The sequence below is a fragment of the Chaetodon auriga genome, chromosome 6, assembly GCF_051107435.1.
Source record: "Chaetodon auriga isolate fChaAug3 chromosome 6, fChaAug3.hap1, whole genome shotgun sequence".
Classification (NCBI taxonomy): domain Eukaryota; kingdom Metazoa; phylum Chordata; class Actinopteri; order Chaetodontiformes; family Chaetodontidae; genus Chaetodon; species Chaetodon auriga.
The window spans coordinates 10,420,522-10,439,167 of record NC_135079.1 but is presented as its reverse complement, the minus strand read 5'-3'; the positions used below and the strand labels follow the sequence as shown (position 1 = coordinate 10,439,167).

The window sequence follows — 18,646 nt, the reverse complement described above, 5'->3', positions numbered from 1 at the left end:
TTTGTGAAATTACTCAAGTGAACTGAATCCAACGCTGGGAGGTACAGACAAGAGCCATGAAATGACAGATAGCTCCGGAGAAAAAAAAAAAAGAGAGAGAGAGAGAGAGAGAGAGAGAAAAGAGAGAGAAAGAGATGACCATTTGTCCATTTGTTTATTTAAAGAATATTTACAACATGTTTACAACTGTCAGATTGATCTACAGTTACCTTACTGAAGCATAGTTCCGCTTTGTCAGATGTTTCCAGCCGGACAGAGCGCATCCAGACGTTCACATTTACAGGCGATAAAAATATATTCTCGTTGAATGGGTTATTTAGATTTAGTAGAATACTTCAACAACATGTCTACGCTGAAATACTGATATGATATAACGTTACTTCAAGATATGCAACCGAGAAATTTCCTAACGGGCAATTGGGGCGATTAACCGAAGTACCACCCCAAGGAAAGCTTCCGCTGACGTCACTTTGAGCAGCCAATAAAAACCTATATGTTGTTTCGGTACAAAATTCAAACGCCGTCGAGGCGACAAACGGACAGGCACCTCGACAGCCGCTTTCACGTTAAGGAGGATTTTTGTTTTTTTTATAACTTTTAGCTGTTTGAGGCGGCAACATGAGAATAAGGTAAATAGCTTAAAACTTTTATTAATAGGAGTTTGAATTGTTTACGATAACGATGGTAGGCTATATTCAGTAAGCAAACTTAACAGCTAGCTACTTCCTGGTTGGCCTGTTGATTTTCGATAAAGCTAGCTTTACTGGGAGCTGATGCACACAGCGTTTGTCAAGTTTGGACGGAGAGGTCATCTCTGTATGCTGCAATGAGTAATTTTGAATGGTAATTATTTTTTCTGTTAATCTCAAGGCACTAATGTTATACGTGAGCTGGTGTTATTTAACGTTACGGCACAGCACCGCCAAGCTAATGTTAGCTAGTTCAGTGGATGAAAGGGTTGTGGCATTTAACGTTAGCTCCCAGCTACTATAAGAATGTGCTACCTGGCTTTAAATTACTCACTAACACTAACATTAATACCGGAATGGTTTAACTGGTAACAGGTGTCTAAACACCAGAAAACTGATCCACTCGAACCATTGTTTTTAAACCAGTGAAGTCCACGCCGCAGAGTCTGTTGCCTACCTCAACAGAGCACTCGTCAGGCTACAGGATATTTGGGAAGAAATCGGGATTCCAGAGGAACAGCGTCTGCAAAGAACCAACGATGTCCACAAGCACATTCAAGTGAGTCCCACATCAATTTTAAATTAAGTTTGGTTGTTGCCCTTACGGAGCTAACAAAGTTATTTCCCGTGTCCTGCAGGGTTTGCTGGACCTAATGATTTCTGAAGAAGAGGATCTTAAGAAGAGATTAATGAACAGCATAAAGTCCTGTCTTATGGAACTTAATACCTTGTGCAGTGAACTTCAGCTACCCCCCTTTGAGGTACAGTGTCTTTTAGGAATATGTGATTGTTTTCTTAAACAGGTCTAGGAAAGTTGCGGACATGTTTTGACTAACTTTCTGCATTTCTGTAAAGGAGGAGGAAGGTTGCACCATGTTGCAGATGGAGAAGAATACTCGCACACGTCTACTGGCGATGAAGGAGCACAAGAAGCAAAGAATGCAAGAGCTTAAGGACCTCATTGGCAAAGACCGTGAGCTGTGTGATATTATGTGCACTACCCCATTTTGCATTGACCAGGACTCCATCCCATCACTGCAGCAACTGGACACATATCGCACCTACCTGAATGATTTGACCAAAGAGAAGGTGTTGCTGACGTTCTGCTTTTTTTTAAGAATACCTACTTGGACTTTCTTATTAGGGTTGTAACGTGTGTTGCCTTTTTTTTAGGAACGTCGTCATGATGAATTTGTGAGCATCAAGAGGGACATCATCGTGTGTATGGATGATCTGGAGCAGCAAGCAGAGACCACTTTTGAGGTGGATGTGATGTGTGAGGACGAAGAGGCATTTTGTCTGTCGGACGACAACATTGCTGCTGTTAAAGCACTCCTTGTTCAGGTGACTTTGCAATATTTGCATCAGTTTGATTGGTAACAGGTGATAATATCATGATTGGGTATGAAAGGGGCATCCTGGAAAGGCTCAGTCGTTCACAAGTGAGGATTGAGCGAGGTTCACCACTTTGAACACATGATTGTTTAAAGGAGATTACTACATGAGCTCAGAAACACTGTGTAAAACTGTTGTCCATTCTGTCATTGTGTTTGTATTTACATTTACATTTTACATAGCATCCCAACTTTTTGGAATTGGGGTTGTATGTCATTAGAATGGTTGTATGATTTTTATGCCTCTTTTCAGTTAAAGGACCGCAAGGCTGAGAATGAGGCCCGTTGTTCAGCTTACCGCACTAAGATCCAGGAGCTGTGGGAAAGACTTCAGATTCCCCAAGAAGAGAGGGAGCTTCTCTCTGAGGACATGGTCAAATCAAAGAAGAAGAACATCGAGGCAGTAAGAAATCTACCCTGTTGTTATTTACATGAATGATAAGTGATTTCAGACAATGCAGTAGTGTGTTGGTGCTTCAATCACCTGTAACACAAGTTTTAATGTGCATTCTGTCTTTCCAGCTCAGGGCAGAGGTCCAGCGTCTCGAGATGCTGAAAATGCAGAGCATGAAGAGTGTCATCGAGGCGATCAGAGCAGAGATTGCCCTTTTGTGGGAGAGCTGCTTCTACAGCCAAGAACAGCAGCAAGCTTTTGCTCCATATCATGCTGGTGAATAACTTTGTATAATGACAAAGCCCTTACACTGAATATATGCGGTAGATCATCATGGCGGTAGTGTGGTTCTCAGTGCATGTCTTTTTTTCCACAGATGATTTCACCGAAGAGCTTCTCAACCTGCACGAGGCTGAGGTCAGCATCCTGAAGAAGTACTATGAGGACCACAGAGAACTATTTGAGGGCGTCACAAAATGGCACGAGAACTGGACTTTGTACCTGGAACTTGACGTAAGTACCATCCTCATGAATTTAGTGGGGAAGCATTTAAAACAGGCGTCCTCTCTTGGTGTGGTAATGTGTGTGTGGATGTATGTACTTTCCATCTCAGAAAAAAGCGAATGACCCCTCGAGGTTCAACAACAGAGGCGGGAACCTTCTGAAAGAAGAGAAACAGAGAACTGACCTGCAGAAAAGTTTGCCCAAGGTGAGGAAATGTTTCAAAGGGCTGATTATTGACATGAGCTCTGTGTTGAATAAATATAAAAACAAATGACCTCCCGTGAACCATATATGAGAAGAGAAGAAACAGCTGAGAGCTAATCTGTGTATTACCAGGTTTGGCCAACAGGTGGTGATAGACATTAATTATCTTAGTCTTCAGTTCCTGTGCAAGCGAATGTTGAGTACCAGATTTTGACATGGGAAGGACATTTTACAGATTGGACTGTTAAGAAGTGATATTAAATTAGAAGGCAACAAGGTAAAGTTAGTGCTTTCCATTTGTTTCAGCTGGAAAAGAGTCTGAAGGCCCAAATTGATGTTTGGGAGGAGGAGCATGGCAAGGAATTCCAGGTCAATGGACAGAAATTTCTTGAGTATGTGCAGCAGCAGTGGGAGAATCACCACAATGAAAAGGAGAAGGAGAAACTGGACAGGGTATGTTATTCATCCTAAATGTCCCTGTCACATTATTTCACATGTATTAGTCTACCCACTGACTTTGGAAACATCATGCAGTTATTGAGCTTTTAGAGTATCTTGGCTTTTTTCCAGCGGATTTCCTTGAATTTTAAGTATAATTAGACTGAAATACAAAAAAATAAATGTCTAATAATTTAAATATGAAGACGTATTTAAAATATGAGAAAAGATTGCTGAAATATGACTCTTGTCTTTTTGACCACTCCAAGCAATTTTGTTTTTGATTTTGAAATAGCAACTGAAAAAGACCAAACAGACACAGGAGGACATGTTATATGGAACTTCAATGAGGACACCATCCAAAAGGCGGCTAGCAACGACCCCCACACTCGGAAAAATTAGAAAGGTGAGATGGTGCGGCGGTCTTGTGCCGTTATACTAACTGGTTGTATGTGGTGAGTGAATAGAGTCACAGGTTGACCTGTGTTTTTCCTCTGTCCGCTCAGCTCAACGGCTCCTCCACCATCTCCACTCCAACAAGTTTCCTTAGTTCAGGTCTCAGTGGATCCAAGTGCCAGTCCTCCATCCAGAAAGCACCTCTGTCTGCCAGCAAGGTAAGCTCCCTGTCATCCCTCTGCCTCATCTCACTGACAGATTTCAGCTTGAGGGTTACAGTGTTTAACCTTATATCTGACTCTCTTGTTCTGAGTCCAGTCTTAATGGTCATGGGGGGAGGAAATGTGCAATATTGTCCCCATAGTTGTTTAACTTGCAAAAAAAACCAAAAAAAAAAAAAACCACATGATCACTGTAGTTGGTTTTGTTGTAGGGTCTTGGCCTGCGAACCCCTGGACATGGAAAGACTCCCCGTGCACTAGACCGAAACAAGGAAAACATCTCCCATCTTAATAGAAACACTCCGAGTGGCACACTAAGGTCTCAGGATACTCAAGATCACACCTTCACCTTTAGCTCTTTTGCTGGCTCCTATTCGGACTTTGCGGTAAATGCGGTTTTTATATCTGTTTTCCCAACTACAAAAAGTCCACAAGTAGGTCTAGGTCTGGGTAAGTCTGCAGGATTATAGTTAACCCAGTGAATTTATAGATTATCATGTAAAATGCCATTTGTCACGACTGTTGAGCTAAAGCAGAATTTCTGTTGAACATTTGTTTGACCTGGACTTGGACGCCCTTGAAATTATAAAATCTGAGGGAAGATTCTCCTTTTTCAAAATGTCTTCTTTGTTGCTGTAGACACTATATATTTTTCTATTTTGCAGACAAAAGTTCTGAAAAGATCAGCCAGTAAAATGACAAAAAGGACTGCTAGCATGCCAACAACCTGATCAAAAAGCTTTGAACCAACCCAAACATGCTTGGCTTTGTTGGCTGTGCAGTAACAATTTAGCTAATTATAAAAGTGAGCAACTAAAAAGCAACCATGCATACTTCTGCCAAGACTGCATGCGGTTTTATTTTGATGATTAAACATTTTTCGACACTGATTATCTGCATCAGGACACACAGCATGAACACACATAGCAGATTCTTTTTATTCCTTAGTGCAGTGATCATGAGAAAATAGTGAAAAAGTTCTAATACTCTACTGTAAATCTTGACATAATTAAGACTCAATCGCTCTGCGTCACAGTTTAACATTTCACTACATTACGGTGAAGTCTGCACATTTTCCCAAAATGAATATATACATTAGTATTTAATATCACCACGTCACAAAGCTGACATGTTCAGTTCACACATGGACTTGTATCTTCAGTCACTTGACTTTCACATTTTGCCGCATTAAATACAATCAAAGATACTGACGGTTAACTTTGACTTCTCTTTGCAGAGAGACCTCTCGAAGGCGTCTAAATCGAACGTGAAGTCAGGACTGCTGAACTCCACCGTCAGTAATCAGTGATGAGTCAAAACAGCCGGAAGTCATCCAGCTTGGCGGTAGCTTGGTGTAGTTTTGGTATAGTGGACAAGCAGGAAATCTAATGTCAACTTCCTCTAAAACTGTAAATATTTTAATCTGTGTCTCCATCTATCCTGTTTTCACAAGGCTTTCTTTCAGGGTTTTGTCTGCTGTGTATATAATGTGGCAGGTTAATGATATTTGTACCAAGGCTGTTGTGGCTTTTTCTCTGACGTTTTTCGTTATGGTTACAGCCTTTTTAAGCCAGACGTTATTTGCCATATCTAGAGCACTACAGTACTGTAGCAGTGCACCCTCAGCTGAATTTGTGCTTCAGAAATTGAATATTTTGAGTGCTTTTTTTAAAATCAAGCTGTAAATAAACACGTTCATAAAACGTTCATAAGTGTACCTCCTTTTTTTTTTTTTTCCCCAATTATACCTGACTGTTTTCATTCTAGCTCCTATGGTTGAGTTGCCCCGCTCTTATGTTAACTAAGTCAGAAGGCCGTATTCATTAAGTATTCAGTTTCCCTACGCAGACTGAAAATGGGAAGATGTTCTGTTTAAGCCATGCGTGTCATGAGTTCTTCGAGAGCCCTCTCGCGGTGATTTTCATGAACGAGCAGCACTTCTTTGATTGCACTTTGCTGGAAGCCCATTTCATTAAACTGAGTCAGAAGGCGCAGGAACTCGGCAGCCTGAAACAGAATTTATCTAAAGTCAGTAATTATACACATTTGGTTAAGATGAGACATGGCTGTGGTGTTTCTCTTTTTTTTCCCCTTTAAAAAATAATGGAAAATCACCTTGCTCTCGCAGTTCTGAAACATCTCCAAGGCCTCCTCCACCTGTGCTTCATCATAACCCAGCTCACACAGATGGTCACTGGCCTTCAGGTATTTAAGGATCTGTCAATAACAGGACAAAATGGATTAAAATAATTACAAGAATGACATGCTGGGTTTTGATAAAGCATAAATAACAGATTTCTGATTAAAGACATGCATTCATACCATCAAGTATGTTAATGGAGTTTTTAATTGATTATGCTTAAATATGAGTGTTTGACAGATCACTAACAAGTCTGGATGTGAGTGAGGACCCGTTCTGTTGGTGTATGTTCTCTGTCAGCTTGTTTTGTCTTTTTAGCCAGTGATCAGGAAGGACTCCTCCCGCTGACTGTTTGACTGGAAGCATTTATTAAAATTACAATAATATTAAATTCAGGTTTGTTGGCTTATTGTAACGTGTGAGTTTTCATTTTTACTACTAAGCCTGTAGTTACTGAAGGCAACTCAAACATATTTATACATTATCAGGGTTTATAGAGGCATTAAATCCAGTGTGTTACCCACCTTGTCCGGGCTGCGGTAGCCTGTCTTCTGCAGAGCCAGAATAGCTGTGCGTAAAGGGTATCCCCTCTCTGTGATGGTTTCGAGTAGCTCCCTCTCTTCCTGGCTGAGTGCTGACAACAACTCTGCTGCTGAGTCAAAGAAAACCCCACAAGGGCCGCCAGTCCTCATTACCTGATGACGAGGGGAGAACAGACAACAGTTATGAAGAAGAAATAAGCCAAAAAAAAAAAAAAACATGGTTTGATCTACTTTCTTCTCTGAGACACTGACAGAAAAAAAAACAACCTTCTGTCTGCGGTTTTTGATGACAGGTCCTGCAGAGGAGGGCCGTTGCTGCTGCAGCCTGCATGGAGGGGGACCAGCAGGTGGTGTGTTTTGGGACAACTTTCTACTGACGGCGCCCAGTGAACGCTGCCTCTTCTTGCTGTTCTTCTGACCTAAGAGGCGGGGGCTAGCCTGCTGTGCCCGGTGCTCCTCCAGTGCTCGCACAGGTTGTCTGCAGTCGTGGAGAGAAGGTAAAGACCCTCTGTGGCCCCTAAGGCTCCGGGGTGAGTCAGGCTTACAGTGGTGCGTGGCGGGGCCGAGGTGCATGTCTTTGACCCTGGAGACTGGGTCTTTGGGCGCGGTGCTCCGGGGCCTCTCTCTGCACTTGATGGGCCGACGTGCATCCTCAGTGGAGGAGCTTTCTGTATCCTCATTGTAACCGTCTTCATCCTCGGAGTCCGAGATGAGGAACTTGACAGTGCGATGGTGCAGCCAGCGAGTGTCTGCAGAGTTCAGGCTGTGACTGCGGGGCCGAGGGCTCGGGGCCCACGCGTCGCTGCTCCTGCTCCTGGTCCTGCGGCTCCCCTGAGGGCTGCTGAACATCATCCAGTAGGGGGGGCAGGACGGGGCCTGACGGACTGGGGGCTGCCCAGTTAAAATCCATTTCTCCAGGATGAATTCATACTGCAGGTAAAAATAAAATAAAATATATCAGCAGCAGAACTTTTACATAGCAGACATTTTGACTGAGAAGGAAAAGCATGATTTGAATAACATCAACAAAAAATCTTGATCATTTTTAATTAAAACGTCCAAATAATCAATTGGATACACAAGGATATACAGTTTTTTTTCCTTCTGGGATCCGACACAGTTAAATAGTCGAGACTTGAACAGAAATGCACAAGAAAGAAGCTGTAAGATCGAAAAGACCATGTCTAATGAAGCGATCCCAGAAAGACATCCGAGCTGATTTCAGTAATATTCAATGTATGACCTCGGTGTCTTGTAGTATCTGATGTTTGTCTGGTACAGCGACGTCTGGAGCCGTCACAGGCTGCACCTCCTCCTCCAGTGGTCCCAGCAGGGTCTGAAACGGGACATCCTCCAGAGTGTTCATCTTCACCAACAAATACCTGCATCAGAAGAATGGCGGAGTCACTCAGTGGTAAGTAAGAGAAACAAACCTTTATTACACTCTTATCAGTACCTACTCACTGTGATCAGGTGTTCTGAGGCCCGCAGCTCCGTGAAGCACCGGCAGGTGTTTGGAGTGAACACACAGACATCATCATATGTGATAAACCTCTTCATCACTAAGCCTCTGACATCATCTGTTTACCAATAATACCTCAGACACCTGATGTACCCACAGAGGTACAGTACAAAGTACAAAGAGTATTCAAAGATATACATGTAAATATATACCAGAATAATACTAAAACTATTCAGAAATAGCATTAATAATCTCAAAATTTGTAAGTATTTTCTGTTTTACTGTTAATACATTAACAATCTAAGGTGTTTCATCTTTCCTCAATCTTTTGTCACTTTTTAGTCGGCTGTAGCTTTTTTTTTTTTTTTAATGTATATTTAAAGGCACACTTCAGCCCATGTGTCTTTCAGTGTGGGCTTGAAGGGGGGATCAGGGAAATGCTGAGGTATTTGGAAACAAGACAGGCATGATACTTTCCAGAGATTAGCAGATTACATAAAGGTGACAGTGGAACAGTGTGGTTATCTATTGCATCCGTTTCCTGATTAACTGATTTGCTCTGTGCCCAGAGCTTCTGAGAAACACTTCACCACCTTGACCGTGGTGACCAAATTCATCTGAAGTGTACGCTCGGACGACCTGAAGGCCGGACACGACAGGTGAAAACGTGATTTTTTCATGCACTTTTTTTCTACTTCTTCTTTCAGACAAGCGAAAAGTAAAAATCCAAAATATACATTTAGGTATTTATTCTAGTTCTGATCTCTGTTCTGGAAATATACTTAAAAATTGCTATTAGATAATGCCTAATTTGCATAATTAAACATACAATTTCATAGAACTTGTAATAAAAAAAAGTAACTGTCTTAAAATAAGTAATCAGTTGTGGAAGTTTCATGATGTTTTCCTCATCATCTGTCCTGTAGTGTCTTATGTTGGTCTAGAATCTGTGGAATTTTAAAGATTTCTAAAGTGAGTTTTTCCCCATACTAAAACTGAAACCTTTACCCTGTTCACCTTTAGTGTCTTGCCATAAGTAAAGTAAAGGACAACTTCAGTACAGAGATATACATTTTATTTATATATTTTAAACAATCACAATAAATTTCAGATTCACAAACTCGGGTGGTTTACAGGTTCTGTAACAGACCTCTGAAAAGAGAGAAAAGCCTAAAAGAAAGGGCAACTTAAAGCAGAGAGGAGAACAGATCTAGTTTAATTTCATTTTATAGCACAAACAGCATCTTAAAGAGTACAGCAGCGTGGTTCAGTTCAGTCACAGAGCGTTTTAGGTGGAGGCTTGAAAACATGTGTACTGAGGTACCATTAAGTAACGGGATATTACATCACTAAAGGTGAGTTTCACACGCTGGAGTACACACAAAGAAAATTAAAAATACCTGCGCTGTTCTGAGGGGGGTCTGACAAAGCAGGTTTAGAGCTGCCTCCTAACTGTGACAGAGACAATCTGTCTGATAATGATGTCAATATGGGCACTGACGCCTGAACAAGAGGTTTAAAAGTATCATTCAGTCATGTTTCTTAGAGGTTAGCTACTCCAAAATAAAACCTGCCTTGCTAACCTGTTAATTCTGCTTTGACAGACAGCCCTCTGATCCAGTCCAGAGACGCAGAGGTCTGGAAGTAAACGCATATACATTCCCTAAAGAGTGGGCTAGAGGAGGAAGCAAAACACTGAAAAATAACCATTCTGGCTGTTTAAGCAGGTCATCATTTTTCACCTGCTTTGTTTAGTGTGCTGGTGCGTTATACGTCACAATGTGTTCTCCTAATTACAGGTTATGTTATACAAACTGCTTACAAATGCTACCAAAGCAGTGTAGCTCGACATTTACAGCCCGATTTTACTGTGAACACCATTGTCACAATGGTGGTAAAGAAGAAAACATCATAATATTGATGTGCTCATGGAATATCATGCCCTTATGATTTAAGGCATTACTTGACATGGTAACATTGCATCTACACTTTCTCAGCACCCCACATTTTCAAGTGTACAGTATGATCCCAGAACTTCCATTTGCTTCCCTTGCCATGACAGCCCATCACCACAAAATGCAAAAACAATTTAGCTAGCTACAAATCCTTTCATGAATAAAATTGCATTATCTTTATATAGATAAAATGTTAACAATCCCCAGAGATTGAAATATTTGATGAAGGTCCACTCTGTGAGCGCACCGCTAGAGAATTACTGTCTGATGCACGGGACCAACGGTTGTTACACTCTCTTGACTTGTTCATGATGAAAACACTCCTCAGTGAGAGCCAGCAGCTTTCTTTACCTCTAAGTCAACGTCCACAGCTTGTTTGTCAGGGGCTATCATAAAACCCAGAGTTGGTATCCAAAGGTTCATGGTAATCTAATGATTTCAGAGACCGTCTTTAGATGAATTGAGCGACACGGTTCAGTTGTTTGCGGCGTCCGCCTGTCGAGGCCAGTTCTCCTCCTCAATGCCTGAGTCGTACTCCTCCTCCGCAGACTCCTTGGCTGGAGCTCTGAAATTCAAATGGAAACTCCAGTTCAGGTTTCAAACCAACCCAACATTTGGAGACTCGGTGTGCTGGGCTTCAGGAATCTGATCTCTAACTTGACACACACTTAGCCCTGTCCTGTGAGCAGAGACGACTGACCTGACATATCTGGGTTGTGATTTTCCTTGGACAACATCTTTGTCCAGCTCAACAGCCATGATGTCAGAGTGTGGCACCTCAAACATGGGCTCCAGAAGGAGCTTTTCCTATAAAAAGAAAAAAAAAGAGGACAAGTTTAGTTATTGCGTAACATCAAATAACAAGTTTCACACACTTGGCAAACATCACATACCATAATGGATCTGAGCCCACGAGCTCCAGTTTTCCTCTCCAGAGCCATCCTGGCTATGGCCCTCAAGGCATCCTGGTTCACATTGAGTTCACACTGAAACAAAAACACGGCAGATTTACTTCAATTCTAAATATCCAGTCATCCAAGGAGGACAGTACGAGTAGTGGGTCCATGAGTGTGACGTCTCATGAGAGGCTAAAAACACCACACAGTGGTTTTCTAATACTTTTCACAGGTGTAACTATTTTATCTTTTGTTGTAGTAATCTCAAGGTAAACAGAGATAAGGAGTTCACTTTAAGAAACAATCTAACAGGAATGTGGACTCGCAGGTGGATATATGACAACTGCACCAGGCTTGACTTTTGCCCCACTGTTGCCTGTACTTTACAACCCGCTACATCAGAGTCCTTACTTTGTCCATGCTGAACAGAGCCTGGTACTGGGGCACAACAGCATTGCGTGGCTCAGTCAAGATTCGGACAAGCGTGTCTTCATCCAAGCTGTGCAGAGGAACGACCACAGGCAGACGGCCAACAAACTCTGGGATCATTCCAAACTCGATGAGGTCCCTGGCCTCGACGTGCCTCAGCAGTCGGTCCTTCTCCTCTATTTCCGCCACTGTGTCCGTCTCACCGCTGGTGTTGGCCAAGTCTGCGGCAGCCGCAGCACGGCGCCCTTTCCCCAGGTTGGAGGGAGTTCCAAAACCCAAATACTGAAGAGCCACGAAACAGGAGGATCAAGTTAGAGGCGGGGATGACGGCAAACAGGAATCTTGGCTGAGTGTGTGCTGACAGTCGGTACATATGATATATGAGCTGTGTTAAATTTACCTTTTCGTTCTTTCTTCTGCTTATGATTCTGTCAAGTCCGTTGAAGGCACCAGATGCAACAAACAGAATGTTTGTTGTGTCGACCTGCACCGTTTCTCCTCTCAGCTTCCTTGAGTTTTTCTCCGGAACGTTGACAATCGTGCCCTCCAAGAGTTTAAGCAACCCCTGACAGAGAGGAAAAGAAAACACCCAGGTCAGCCAGGACAGGACAAGGAAAACAAACAGGAAAGTAGTTACAGGAAATAAGTGAAATCTGCTGCTCTTTGTTTTGTTTGTTTTGTTTTTGTCACCACAGCACCACAAAATGCAATGCTGGCAGTTTCATTATGAGATTCATATCTATAAACAAACTGCATTTAAGTTTTCTTCAGGGTAACTCTAGGTGAATACTGACCTGCTGGACTCCCTCTCCTCCTACATCTCTCAGCTGATGGATTCCAGGCACACTGCCAATCTTATCCACCTCATCCAGAAACACAATACCTGCACACGAAACACAAGAACAGGGCCAAGGCAGTCTAAGTTTCACTTCTGGTAATTGCCTGAGACAGTCTGTGTGTGTACATACATGTCTACGATGTTTACTTTGGCTTACACTCTATGATATACCATTCACTTTTCCCTTGAGTGGCAGAGCAGTGGGAAGTCGCCTTCGTAGAAATTACACTGATGTTTATTTTTGTTAGGCCCAGTTTGATTTTTATCTAAACTTCTTCCTGCTTCCTTCCCCTTCCTGCTCGCACATTTACTTAGATCAAGCCAATAACACATTCTTTACCCATGCAAGGAATAAAAAATGGAAATGTGATATGACTATGCACATTTTAACAGGTTGTAACTAAATGACATAGTAACTGACATGAAAGTGTGCGGAATTTAATCTTCACATGGGTTAAGTTTCACTGCAACAAGCTTGTGATTGCATCGTTTATCTCATATCAAATCTGTAAACTGTTTATAGAACCGTGTGTAAATACACAACTTAAAACTAGAGTCAGTAACAACTTTTCATTTTTCCTTGGATTATATATTGGAAAGCAGACTGTAGTGAGGACCATTAAAGTGGCTCTATTAACAAAACATGACTACAGTTTCTAAATCATATAACTCTGACCCCTATCTGTGTAATCTGTCAGATCCCCTTTTTCTTTTTAATACTTCCTGGAAAACTAACAGTACATAGGTTTTAGTTGTAGTCAGCGGTACTGTGTGTGGCAGCACTCCTATCAGATGGGATCTGTCCATCTCTGAATGTTAATAGGGAAAAGAAATAGAGTATGATGAGTGAGAAGAGAGCAGACGTTTAGTGTGATATACCGTTGGTATCATTTTAACACGGGGAGCTTCACTGCTGTTCAGTGCAGTCCCTCTGCTCACCTTGCTGTGCTTTGTCCACTGAGTAGTTGGCATCTTGCAGCAGTTTGGCGATGACTGATTCAATGTCTTCTCCCACGTATCCAGCTTGAGTTAGTGTGGTACAATCACAAATTGCAAAGGGAACATCCAGACAACGTGCCAGTGTCTGTGCCAGCAATGTTTTTCCTGTGAAAAATTAGAGGAATCACCATCGGATTTACTTTGGCAAGAAAAATGGATATTTAGAAATAAGCGACATATTTGGCGGTCCAAGTCATAATGATCCCAGTGTCACTGAGCAATATTACGATTTACGGCAATGTTGAAACAACACTAACCTGAGCCAGTTGGACCTAGAAGTATGATGTTGCTCTTCTCCAGTTTAATGTCGGTGTGTGTGGAGTCCAGGACCTCGCCGCCCCTCCTCTCCTGAGGTGCCTGCTGACTCGCCTGCTGCTGCATGGACGCTCCCAGAGCATTTCCATGGGGACTGATCCCCGCAATCTGCAGCAGTTCTGCAACAACAAACAAAACCACAGGGTTGGCTTTGTGGCCCACGAGTACTGCGAGAACTTCTTTAGGATCTGTATTTCATAATAAAGACGCAACTGAACACTTTAAATTTAAACGAGCCATTCATTGATGGTGTATGTGTCAGGCTGTGCATAGTAACAGTATATATGTACAGGCTAAATATACATGGGCCCTACTGTGTGCCAGTGTGGAGCTGCTGAGTGATAAGAGCTGGTCTGAAAATAGAGGAAGTGCAGATGTGAATGTAGGTCACTAGGCTACTTTATCTCACTGTCTGGCCAGTCAAAGATTAACAAGCATCATTTTATTGCTTCAGTATCTGTAGCTTATTTGTACATGTGGGAAAACTGTGAAGAAACATGAAATGATCAGTCACTGCTAAAGAACTGGAGCTCAAATCCTCAAATAATATATCCTGTTGTCAATGAAGTGCTTAGAGGGACTTTGATTGTTTAGCATCTAATACTTTAGGTTGAGTATGACTATAAGAATTTTACTAAAAATATATATCTGAAAAGACAGAACACAGCTCTACGCTCTACGGAGCCACAGAGGTCTGTACATTTTGGCATTTGTGCAACTCGCGAAAATACAGACTATTTAAGCGACTTTTTAAAAGGGGCCCCTGAGAAAGATGACACTAAGGAGGACCGATCACTTACTTGTGAACCTGTACTCATCCTCTCGTCTTCTCATCTCTAGCTCTATAGGGAGGATGAAAGTACTCAAAATCAATATTATCATTTATCATTACCATTATGACATTATCAATACAGTCCAACAAAAATGGTTGTACAGCTGTGTGAGATAATCATTGAACAAATGCCAAATAATACAGATTATGATTCAAGATGAGTTAAAATTAAATAATGAATGATAACCTCTTATCAGTTATTTGTGTTGATTTGAGAGTGTAAATGGCTCTTGATTACGTAACATACTGTGTAAAATATATAAGATATTGCACCCTGAAGAAATCATTAAATCATTGCATCTCCTATACGTTGAACTTATCAGGATCTTAGAAACAGTGTTTCTAATGCAAAAATGGACAGAAGTTACACCCACAAGTAGCAGAAACAAGCAATATCTGTAGACAACATGATACTGACCACGAGGTGTTAGAGAGGGCTGTTTTTCCACCTCCACCTGCTGCCGACTCCCAGCAGGGATGTTGTTGTAGATGCGCTTGTAGTGATTGTACACTGCAACTGCTAACACCTTTTTTGCATAGGACTGGCCGACAACATACTTGTCGAGGTAAGCATATATCTGAAAACAAGAAGTCATTTATATTTCATTAAAGTTTAACAGACTGACTACTACCATAGAAAAAGCAACACTCATCACACAAAATCATTTAAAAACATATTTTGACAACTCTTGTTGACAACTCTTGTTGACAACAACGTTGCGGTTTCAGTTTCTCACCTTCTTTGGGGGAGGTGGAGGTTTCTGTGCAAATGCCAGCTTCACTGCCTCCGCAGCAGATTCTGGCTCTTTATTTAGCCCCTTCTTAGAGTCCGTTTCAGACAGAACCACGAAGAAGTGATGGCATTTCTCACATTTGACAAATCGTGTTGATGCTACAAAAGAGCACAAAACACATTAAATACTGAAACATTTCACAACACTGAAACACTTCACAATTTTCAAGGTTGCAGATCTTTAAGCTGACACTCAAACCAAAAATAACTGTTTAGTGTTAAAATGTTATGCTGCAAATGGAGAAACAACCAAAAATGGAATTAAAATTCCAAAGTTTAGTATTAAATTGTTATAGTTCAAAAACATTATAATGGCGTGGGAACACATGCTGCTTAGCTCTGGTACCCTTCTCTCTTTACAGTCCACTTCAATGTGTTCAATGCTAAAGGAGACTTTGTTACCATCAGATGACAACATGTTCCTGCTTCTGTTCATCACAGAGGTGAAATACAAACTTAAAATACTCACTGGACAACAGGAAACCAACACCTTAGTGTTTACTTGCAGGTCTTTACTTTGACATACTGTGCATGGAAATTACATATAGTGATTGTTTCTGGTGTCATACTTATGTCCTGGGTGGTTACAGTACTGTGTTTCAGTCCACCACCACAGTTTGCACCACAGAAAAATGTCTGTTACTTTATCCAGCCAATGCACAAATCATCTCCTCATTGTTTCTCCCGCTTCCTCCTCATCCATGTTGCATGACATTTGACAATGTTCACAACAATCTTCTAATAATGTCACTATTTTTTGTGAAAAATTAATACATTTACTCACATACAAAGGTCTCTACATGTGTGCAGGGATCTCCGCATTTGGGGCAGCGTAGCTGGCTTCCCCCCTTGCCTGACCCTCCAGAGCCAGATAGTCTCTTCCCCTCACTGATGCTTTTCTGTGTAAACACGACTGTATCAGTAAATGTAATATTACATTACTGCTGTCTCTTTCAAGAAGCAGTGTGTGACACTACCATGGAAGAGAAATGAGATTTATCCTCCAAGACATTACCTTTCCACTGTCACTTCCACTGTCCTTTGTTGTCCCATCTTTAGAGGCATAGCAGACAGCAGTTTCTGAGAACGACCTCACCCGAACCCAGGGAGGTAAATGAGTTTCCCGAGATCCATGACGACTCAGAGAAAACAACTGGATCCTGGAGCAGGAAAATCCTGAAACAATCGCAACGTCCCTTAAGATTCCTCACAATGTTGTCACCTATACAACCCATACTGAATAATAATTAGGAAACAAGCAAATACAAATTTCAGAACTGCTCCAATTTGTAATGTCACTAGAGCTGAAACGTGTATCTGAGTAATCCATTAATCAATTGGAAGAAAATTAATCAGCAAAATTTTTTTCACTCATTTCTGAAGCAAAAATACAAAACATTATCTGGTTCCAGCCTCTCCGGTGCCTATTTTTGCTGCCATATGTGATAGTAAACAAAACATCTTTGGGCTTTTGACTCGGTCAGCTAAAAAACAAACAAACGAAAACAAAAAAACACATTAAGATGAGAAACCTCTAAGAGAGTGATGCACATTTTATATAATTTTGTTACACTAAAAAAGACTAATCAATTTATCAGTTAGTTGAAGAAATAATCTACTACTTGACACTGTAAATAGTTGTAAATTGCAGCCCTACAGGTATCCCCAGTGGCAGTGACTTTAATTGGTTCAAAACACATCAGATTAGTCAAAAAAGCAACAGAATGTTACCACAGCTGCTAACAGTTGAACACACTGTTTATTATCAACAGCCACAGTTCTTAATCAGGGGCCTAAGGTCCATAGTATCCATATGTGCTGTAGCTATTGCACATTTAGTATCTGTCATTATGTATTTCTTCATTTTACAAGTGTGAAGGTCTCTAGCAGGCTGGGAGACGAAACCAGTTAGTTTAGCTCTCAGTAACACCAATTTGTGATATTAGTCATGCGTTTTTCATTGTGTTGTTGCTCTAAAAGCTGTCACAGCTGTACAACTCTATAAAAGGCTGTGTGATGCAACAACGTTAGCTTTGCTACAGTTACTAAACATTTCAAGGGACTTTGCCACCTGCTGCTGACATTACATGAATGTCATAACAAACAGCGATCTGGGTTATGTGGAGACCTACTTCACAGGCTGTAGCAAATAGCACAATGTCATGCAGCTTTGGCCAGCTGGCTGGGAGTGTGCTTGTCCTTTCTTACCTCTGTGGGCAGTGTTTAGGAACAACCTGGCAGCCGAAGTGCATGGACAGGACATAACTCTTCTTTTGGCTCACAATCCTGTAAATAAACATAAAGTTAACACGGTGTACCGAGGGAAGAGGGGGTGGCTAAATTAGCCGGCGGCTAACAGCCAGCAGCGGCCAACAGGAGAGGCCGGTTACATTTCATAACTTCAACGTCACAGTTAGCATTAGCAAAGCAGGTCATTTACTGGTGAAGGTGGTCGCCAATGTTGCTTAATACGGTATAAATTAATCTTTGTTAATCCACTTGAAATGTATTAATTGATTAGACTACCTTTACTACGGATACCTACCCCGTGCTATCTAGCGCTCGCAATCAATGACAAAATACACAATGTTACGCTAGCTAGCTGGGTTAAATAAACAGGTAACTGTTAGCTACTTAAGCTAGGCCCAAGCCAGAGCTGCCTAACGTTCCACTGCCAGTGGAAATGACAGGCAGCGTTGCACAGTGGTTAAGATGAGTGGTTGTATCCTGCTGTGTGGATACAAATTAGCTAACGGCTAACAACCAAACGCGCAAGCTAACGCGAGTAGCCAAATGCCTAGCTTACTTTTAACATTAACTTACACCAGCAAAAGGGGAGGCAACATGTAACCCGCTTCGAAGGTTTACTCACAGGGCACGATGAAATCAGTCGCGTCTTGACAGCCCTTCGAAAACAACAAAATTGCTAAGTCACTGCAGCTTTCGCTCTTTTGTTTTAGTTTGACAGGTCAGCGTGTCATACTAATGTCACAGTGCGTGTGGCATGAAGTGGCAAGCGTTGGCTTCGTTAGGCCGCTATTTCCCAGGTGGGACACGATCCAAAGTGATGTAACGCTTTGCTGTTATGAACTAGGTCGGTTAACCGCTAGCTAGGTAGCCTACCCCTTGGGTACAGTGGCTAGCAGATGTGATTAAATCAGTGTAAACGGTGTACGTAATATGGCGGCTGGCCGTGGGTCTATGC

The 18,646-nt window shown here is 41.7% G+C and overlaps 3 protein-coding genes across 5 annotated transcripts; 1 reads left to right on the top strand and 2 right to left on the bottom strand.

The window, feature by feature from the left end:
* The first annotated feature begins 509 nt into the window (after nt 1-509).
* LOC143322636 (protein regulator of cytokinesis 1-like) lies at nt 510-5,581 on the top strand. Of its 2 annotated transcripts, XM_076733951.1 has the most exons (14): nt 510-629; nt 1,116-1,248; nt 1,328-1,450; nt 1,545-1,778; nt 1,863-2,033; nt 2,337-2,486; nt 2,606-2,753; nt 2,854-2,990; nt 3,091-3,186; nt 3,492-3,638; nt 3,919-4,029; nt 4,130-4,237; nt 4,453-4,626; nt 5,478-5,581. In XM_076733951.1, exons 1-14 carry the CDS (start codon nt 619-621, stop codon nt 5,547-5,549), a joined length of 1,815 nt encoding a protein of 604 aa, XP_076590066.1. In that variant the 5' UTR covers nt 510-618; the 3' UTR covers nt 5,550-5,581. The 2 variants fall into 2 exon arrangements, with proteins under 2 accessions (XP_076590066.1, XP_076590067.1); XM_076733952.1 differs by lacking the exon at nt 4,453-4,626 and having other exon boundaries at nt 536-629; nt 5,478-5,549.
* Nucleotides 5,582-5,924: 343 nt separating this feature from the next.
* Nucleotides 5,925-8,401, bottom strand: LOC143322637 (uncharacterized). Its single transcript, XM_076733953.1, has 6 exons — nt 8,387-8,401; nt 8,166-8,304; nt 7,190-7,852; nt 6,905-7,075; nt 6,356-6,457; nt 5,925-6,247 (listed from the first exon to the last, which is right to left on the bottom strand). Exons 2-6 carry the CDS (start codon nt 8,286-8,288, stop codon nt 6,113-6,115), a joined length of 1,194 nt encoding a protein of 397 aa, XP_076590068.1. The 5' UTR covers nt 8,289-8,304; nt 8,387-8,401; the 3' UTR covers nt 5,925-6,112.
* A 1,041-nt stretch (nt 8,402-9,442) lies between these two features.
* clpxb (caseinolytic mitochondrial matrix peptidase chaperone subunit Xb) lies at nt 9,443-18,578 on the bottom strand. 2 transcript variants are annotated; one of them, XM_076733290.1, is made up of 15 exons: nt 18,314-18,578; nt 17,650-17,727; nt 16,457-16,617; nt 16,226-16,340; nt 15,386-15,540; nt 15,067-15,226; nt 14,617-14,658; nt 13,759-13,935; nt 13,442-13,606; nt 12,459-12,547; nt 12,065-12,229; nt 11,647-11,946; nt 11,233-11,325; nt 11,040-11,146; nt 9,443-10,904 (listed from the first exon to the last, which is right to left on the bottom strand). In XM_076733290.1, the coding sequence occupies exons 2-15, from the start codon at nt 17,702-17,704 to the stop codon at nt 10,814-10,816; spliced, it is 1,875 nt and encodes a 624-aa protein (XP_076589405.1). In that variant the 5' UTR covers nt 17,705-17,727; nt 18,314-18,578; the 3' UTR covers nt 9,443-10,813. The 2 variants fall into 2 exon arrangements, with proteins under 2 accessions (XP_076589405.1, XP_076589406.1); XM_076733291.1 differs by lacking the exon at nt 14,617-14,658 and having other exon boundaries at nt 18,314-18,569.
* Nucleotides 18,579-18,646: the final 68 nt, after the last annotated feature.

Coding starts and splice junctions, on each gene's coding strand:
- LOC143322636 (XM_076733951.1), top strand. Junction 3,187..3,491: donor TGCAGAAAAGTTTGCCCAAG/GTGAGGAAATGT, acceptor CATTTGTTTCAG/CTGGAAAAGAGTCTGAAGGC. Junction 4,030..4,129: donor CACTCGGAAAAATTAGAAAG/GTGAGATGGTGC, acceptor CTGTCCGCTCAG/CTCAACGGCTCCTCCACCAT.
- LOC143322637 (XM_076733953.1), bottom strand. CDS start 8,288: ATGAACACTCTGGAGGATGTCCCGTTTCAGACCCTGCTGGGACCACTG. Junction 7,853..8,165: donor AGATACTACAAGACACCGAG/GTCATACATTGA, acceptor TTTTACCTGCAG/TATGAATTCATCCTGGAGAA. Junction 6,458..6,904: donor GCTACCGCAGCCCGGACAAG/GTGGGTAACACA, acceptor TGTTATTGACAG/ATCCTTAAATACCTGAAGGC.
- clpxb (XM_076733290.1), bottom strand. CDS start 17,704: ATGTCCTGTCCATGCACTTCGGCTGCCAGGTTGTTCCTAAACACTGCC. Junction 15,541..16,225: donor ACATGTAGAGACCTTTGTAT/GTGAGTAAATGT, acceptor GCTCTTTTGTAG/CATCAACACGATTTGTCAAA. Junction 11,326..11,646: donor CTCTGTTCAGCATGGACAAA/GTAAGGACTCTG, acceptor TTTTTGTTTCAG/TGTGAACTCAATGTGAACCA.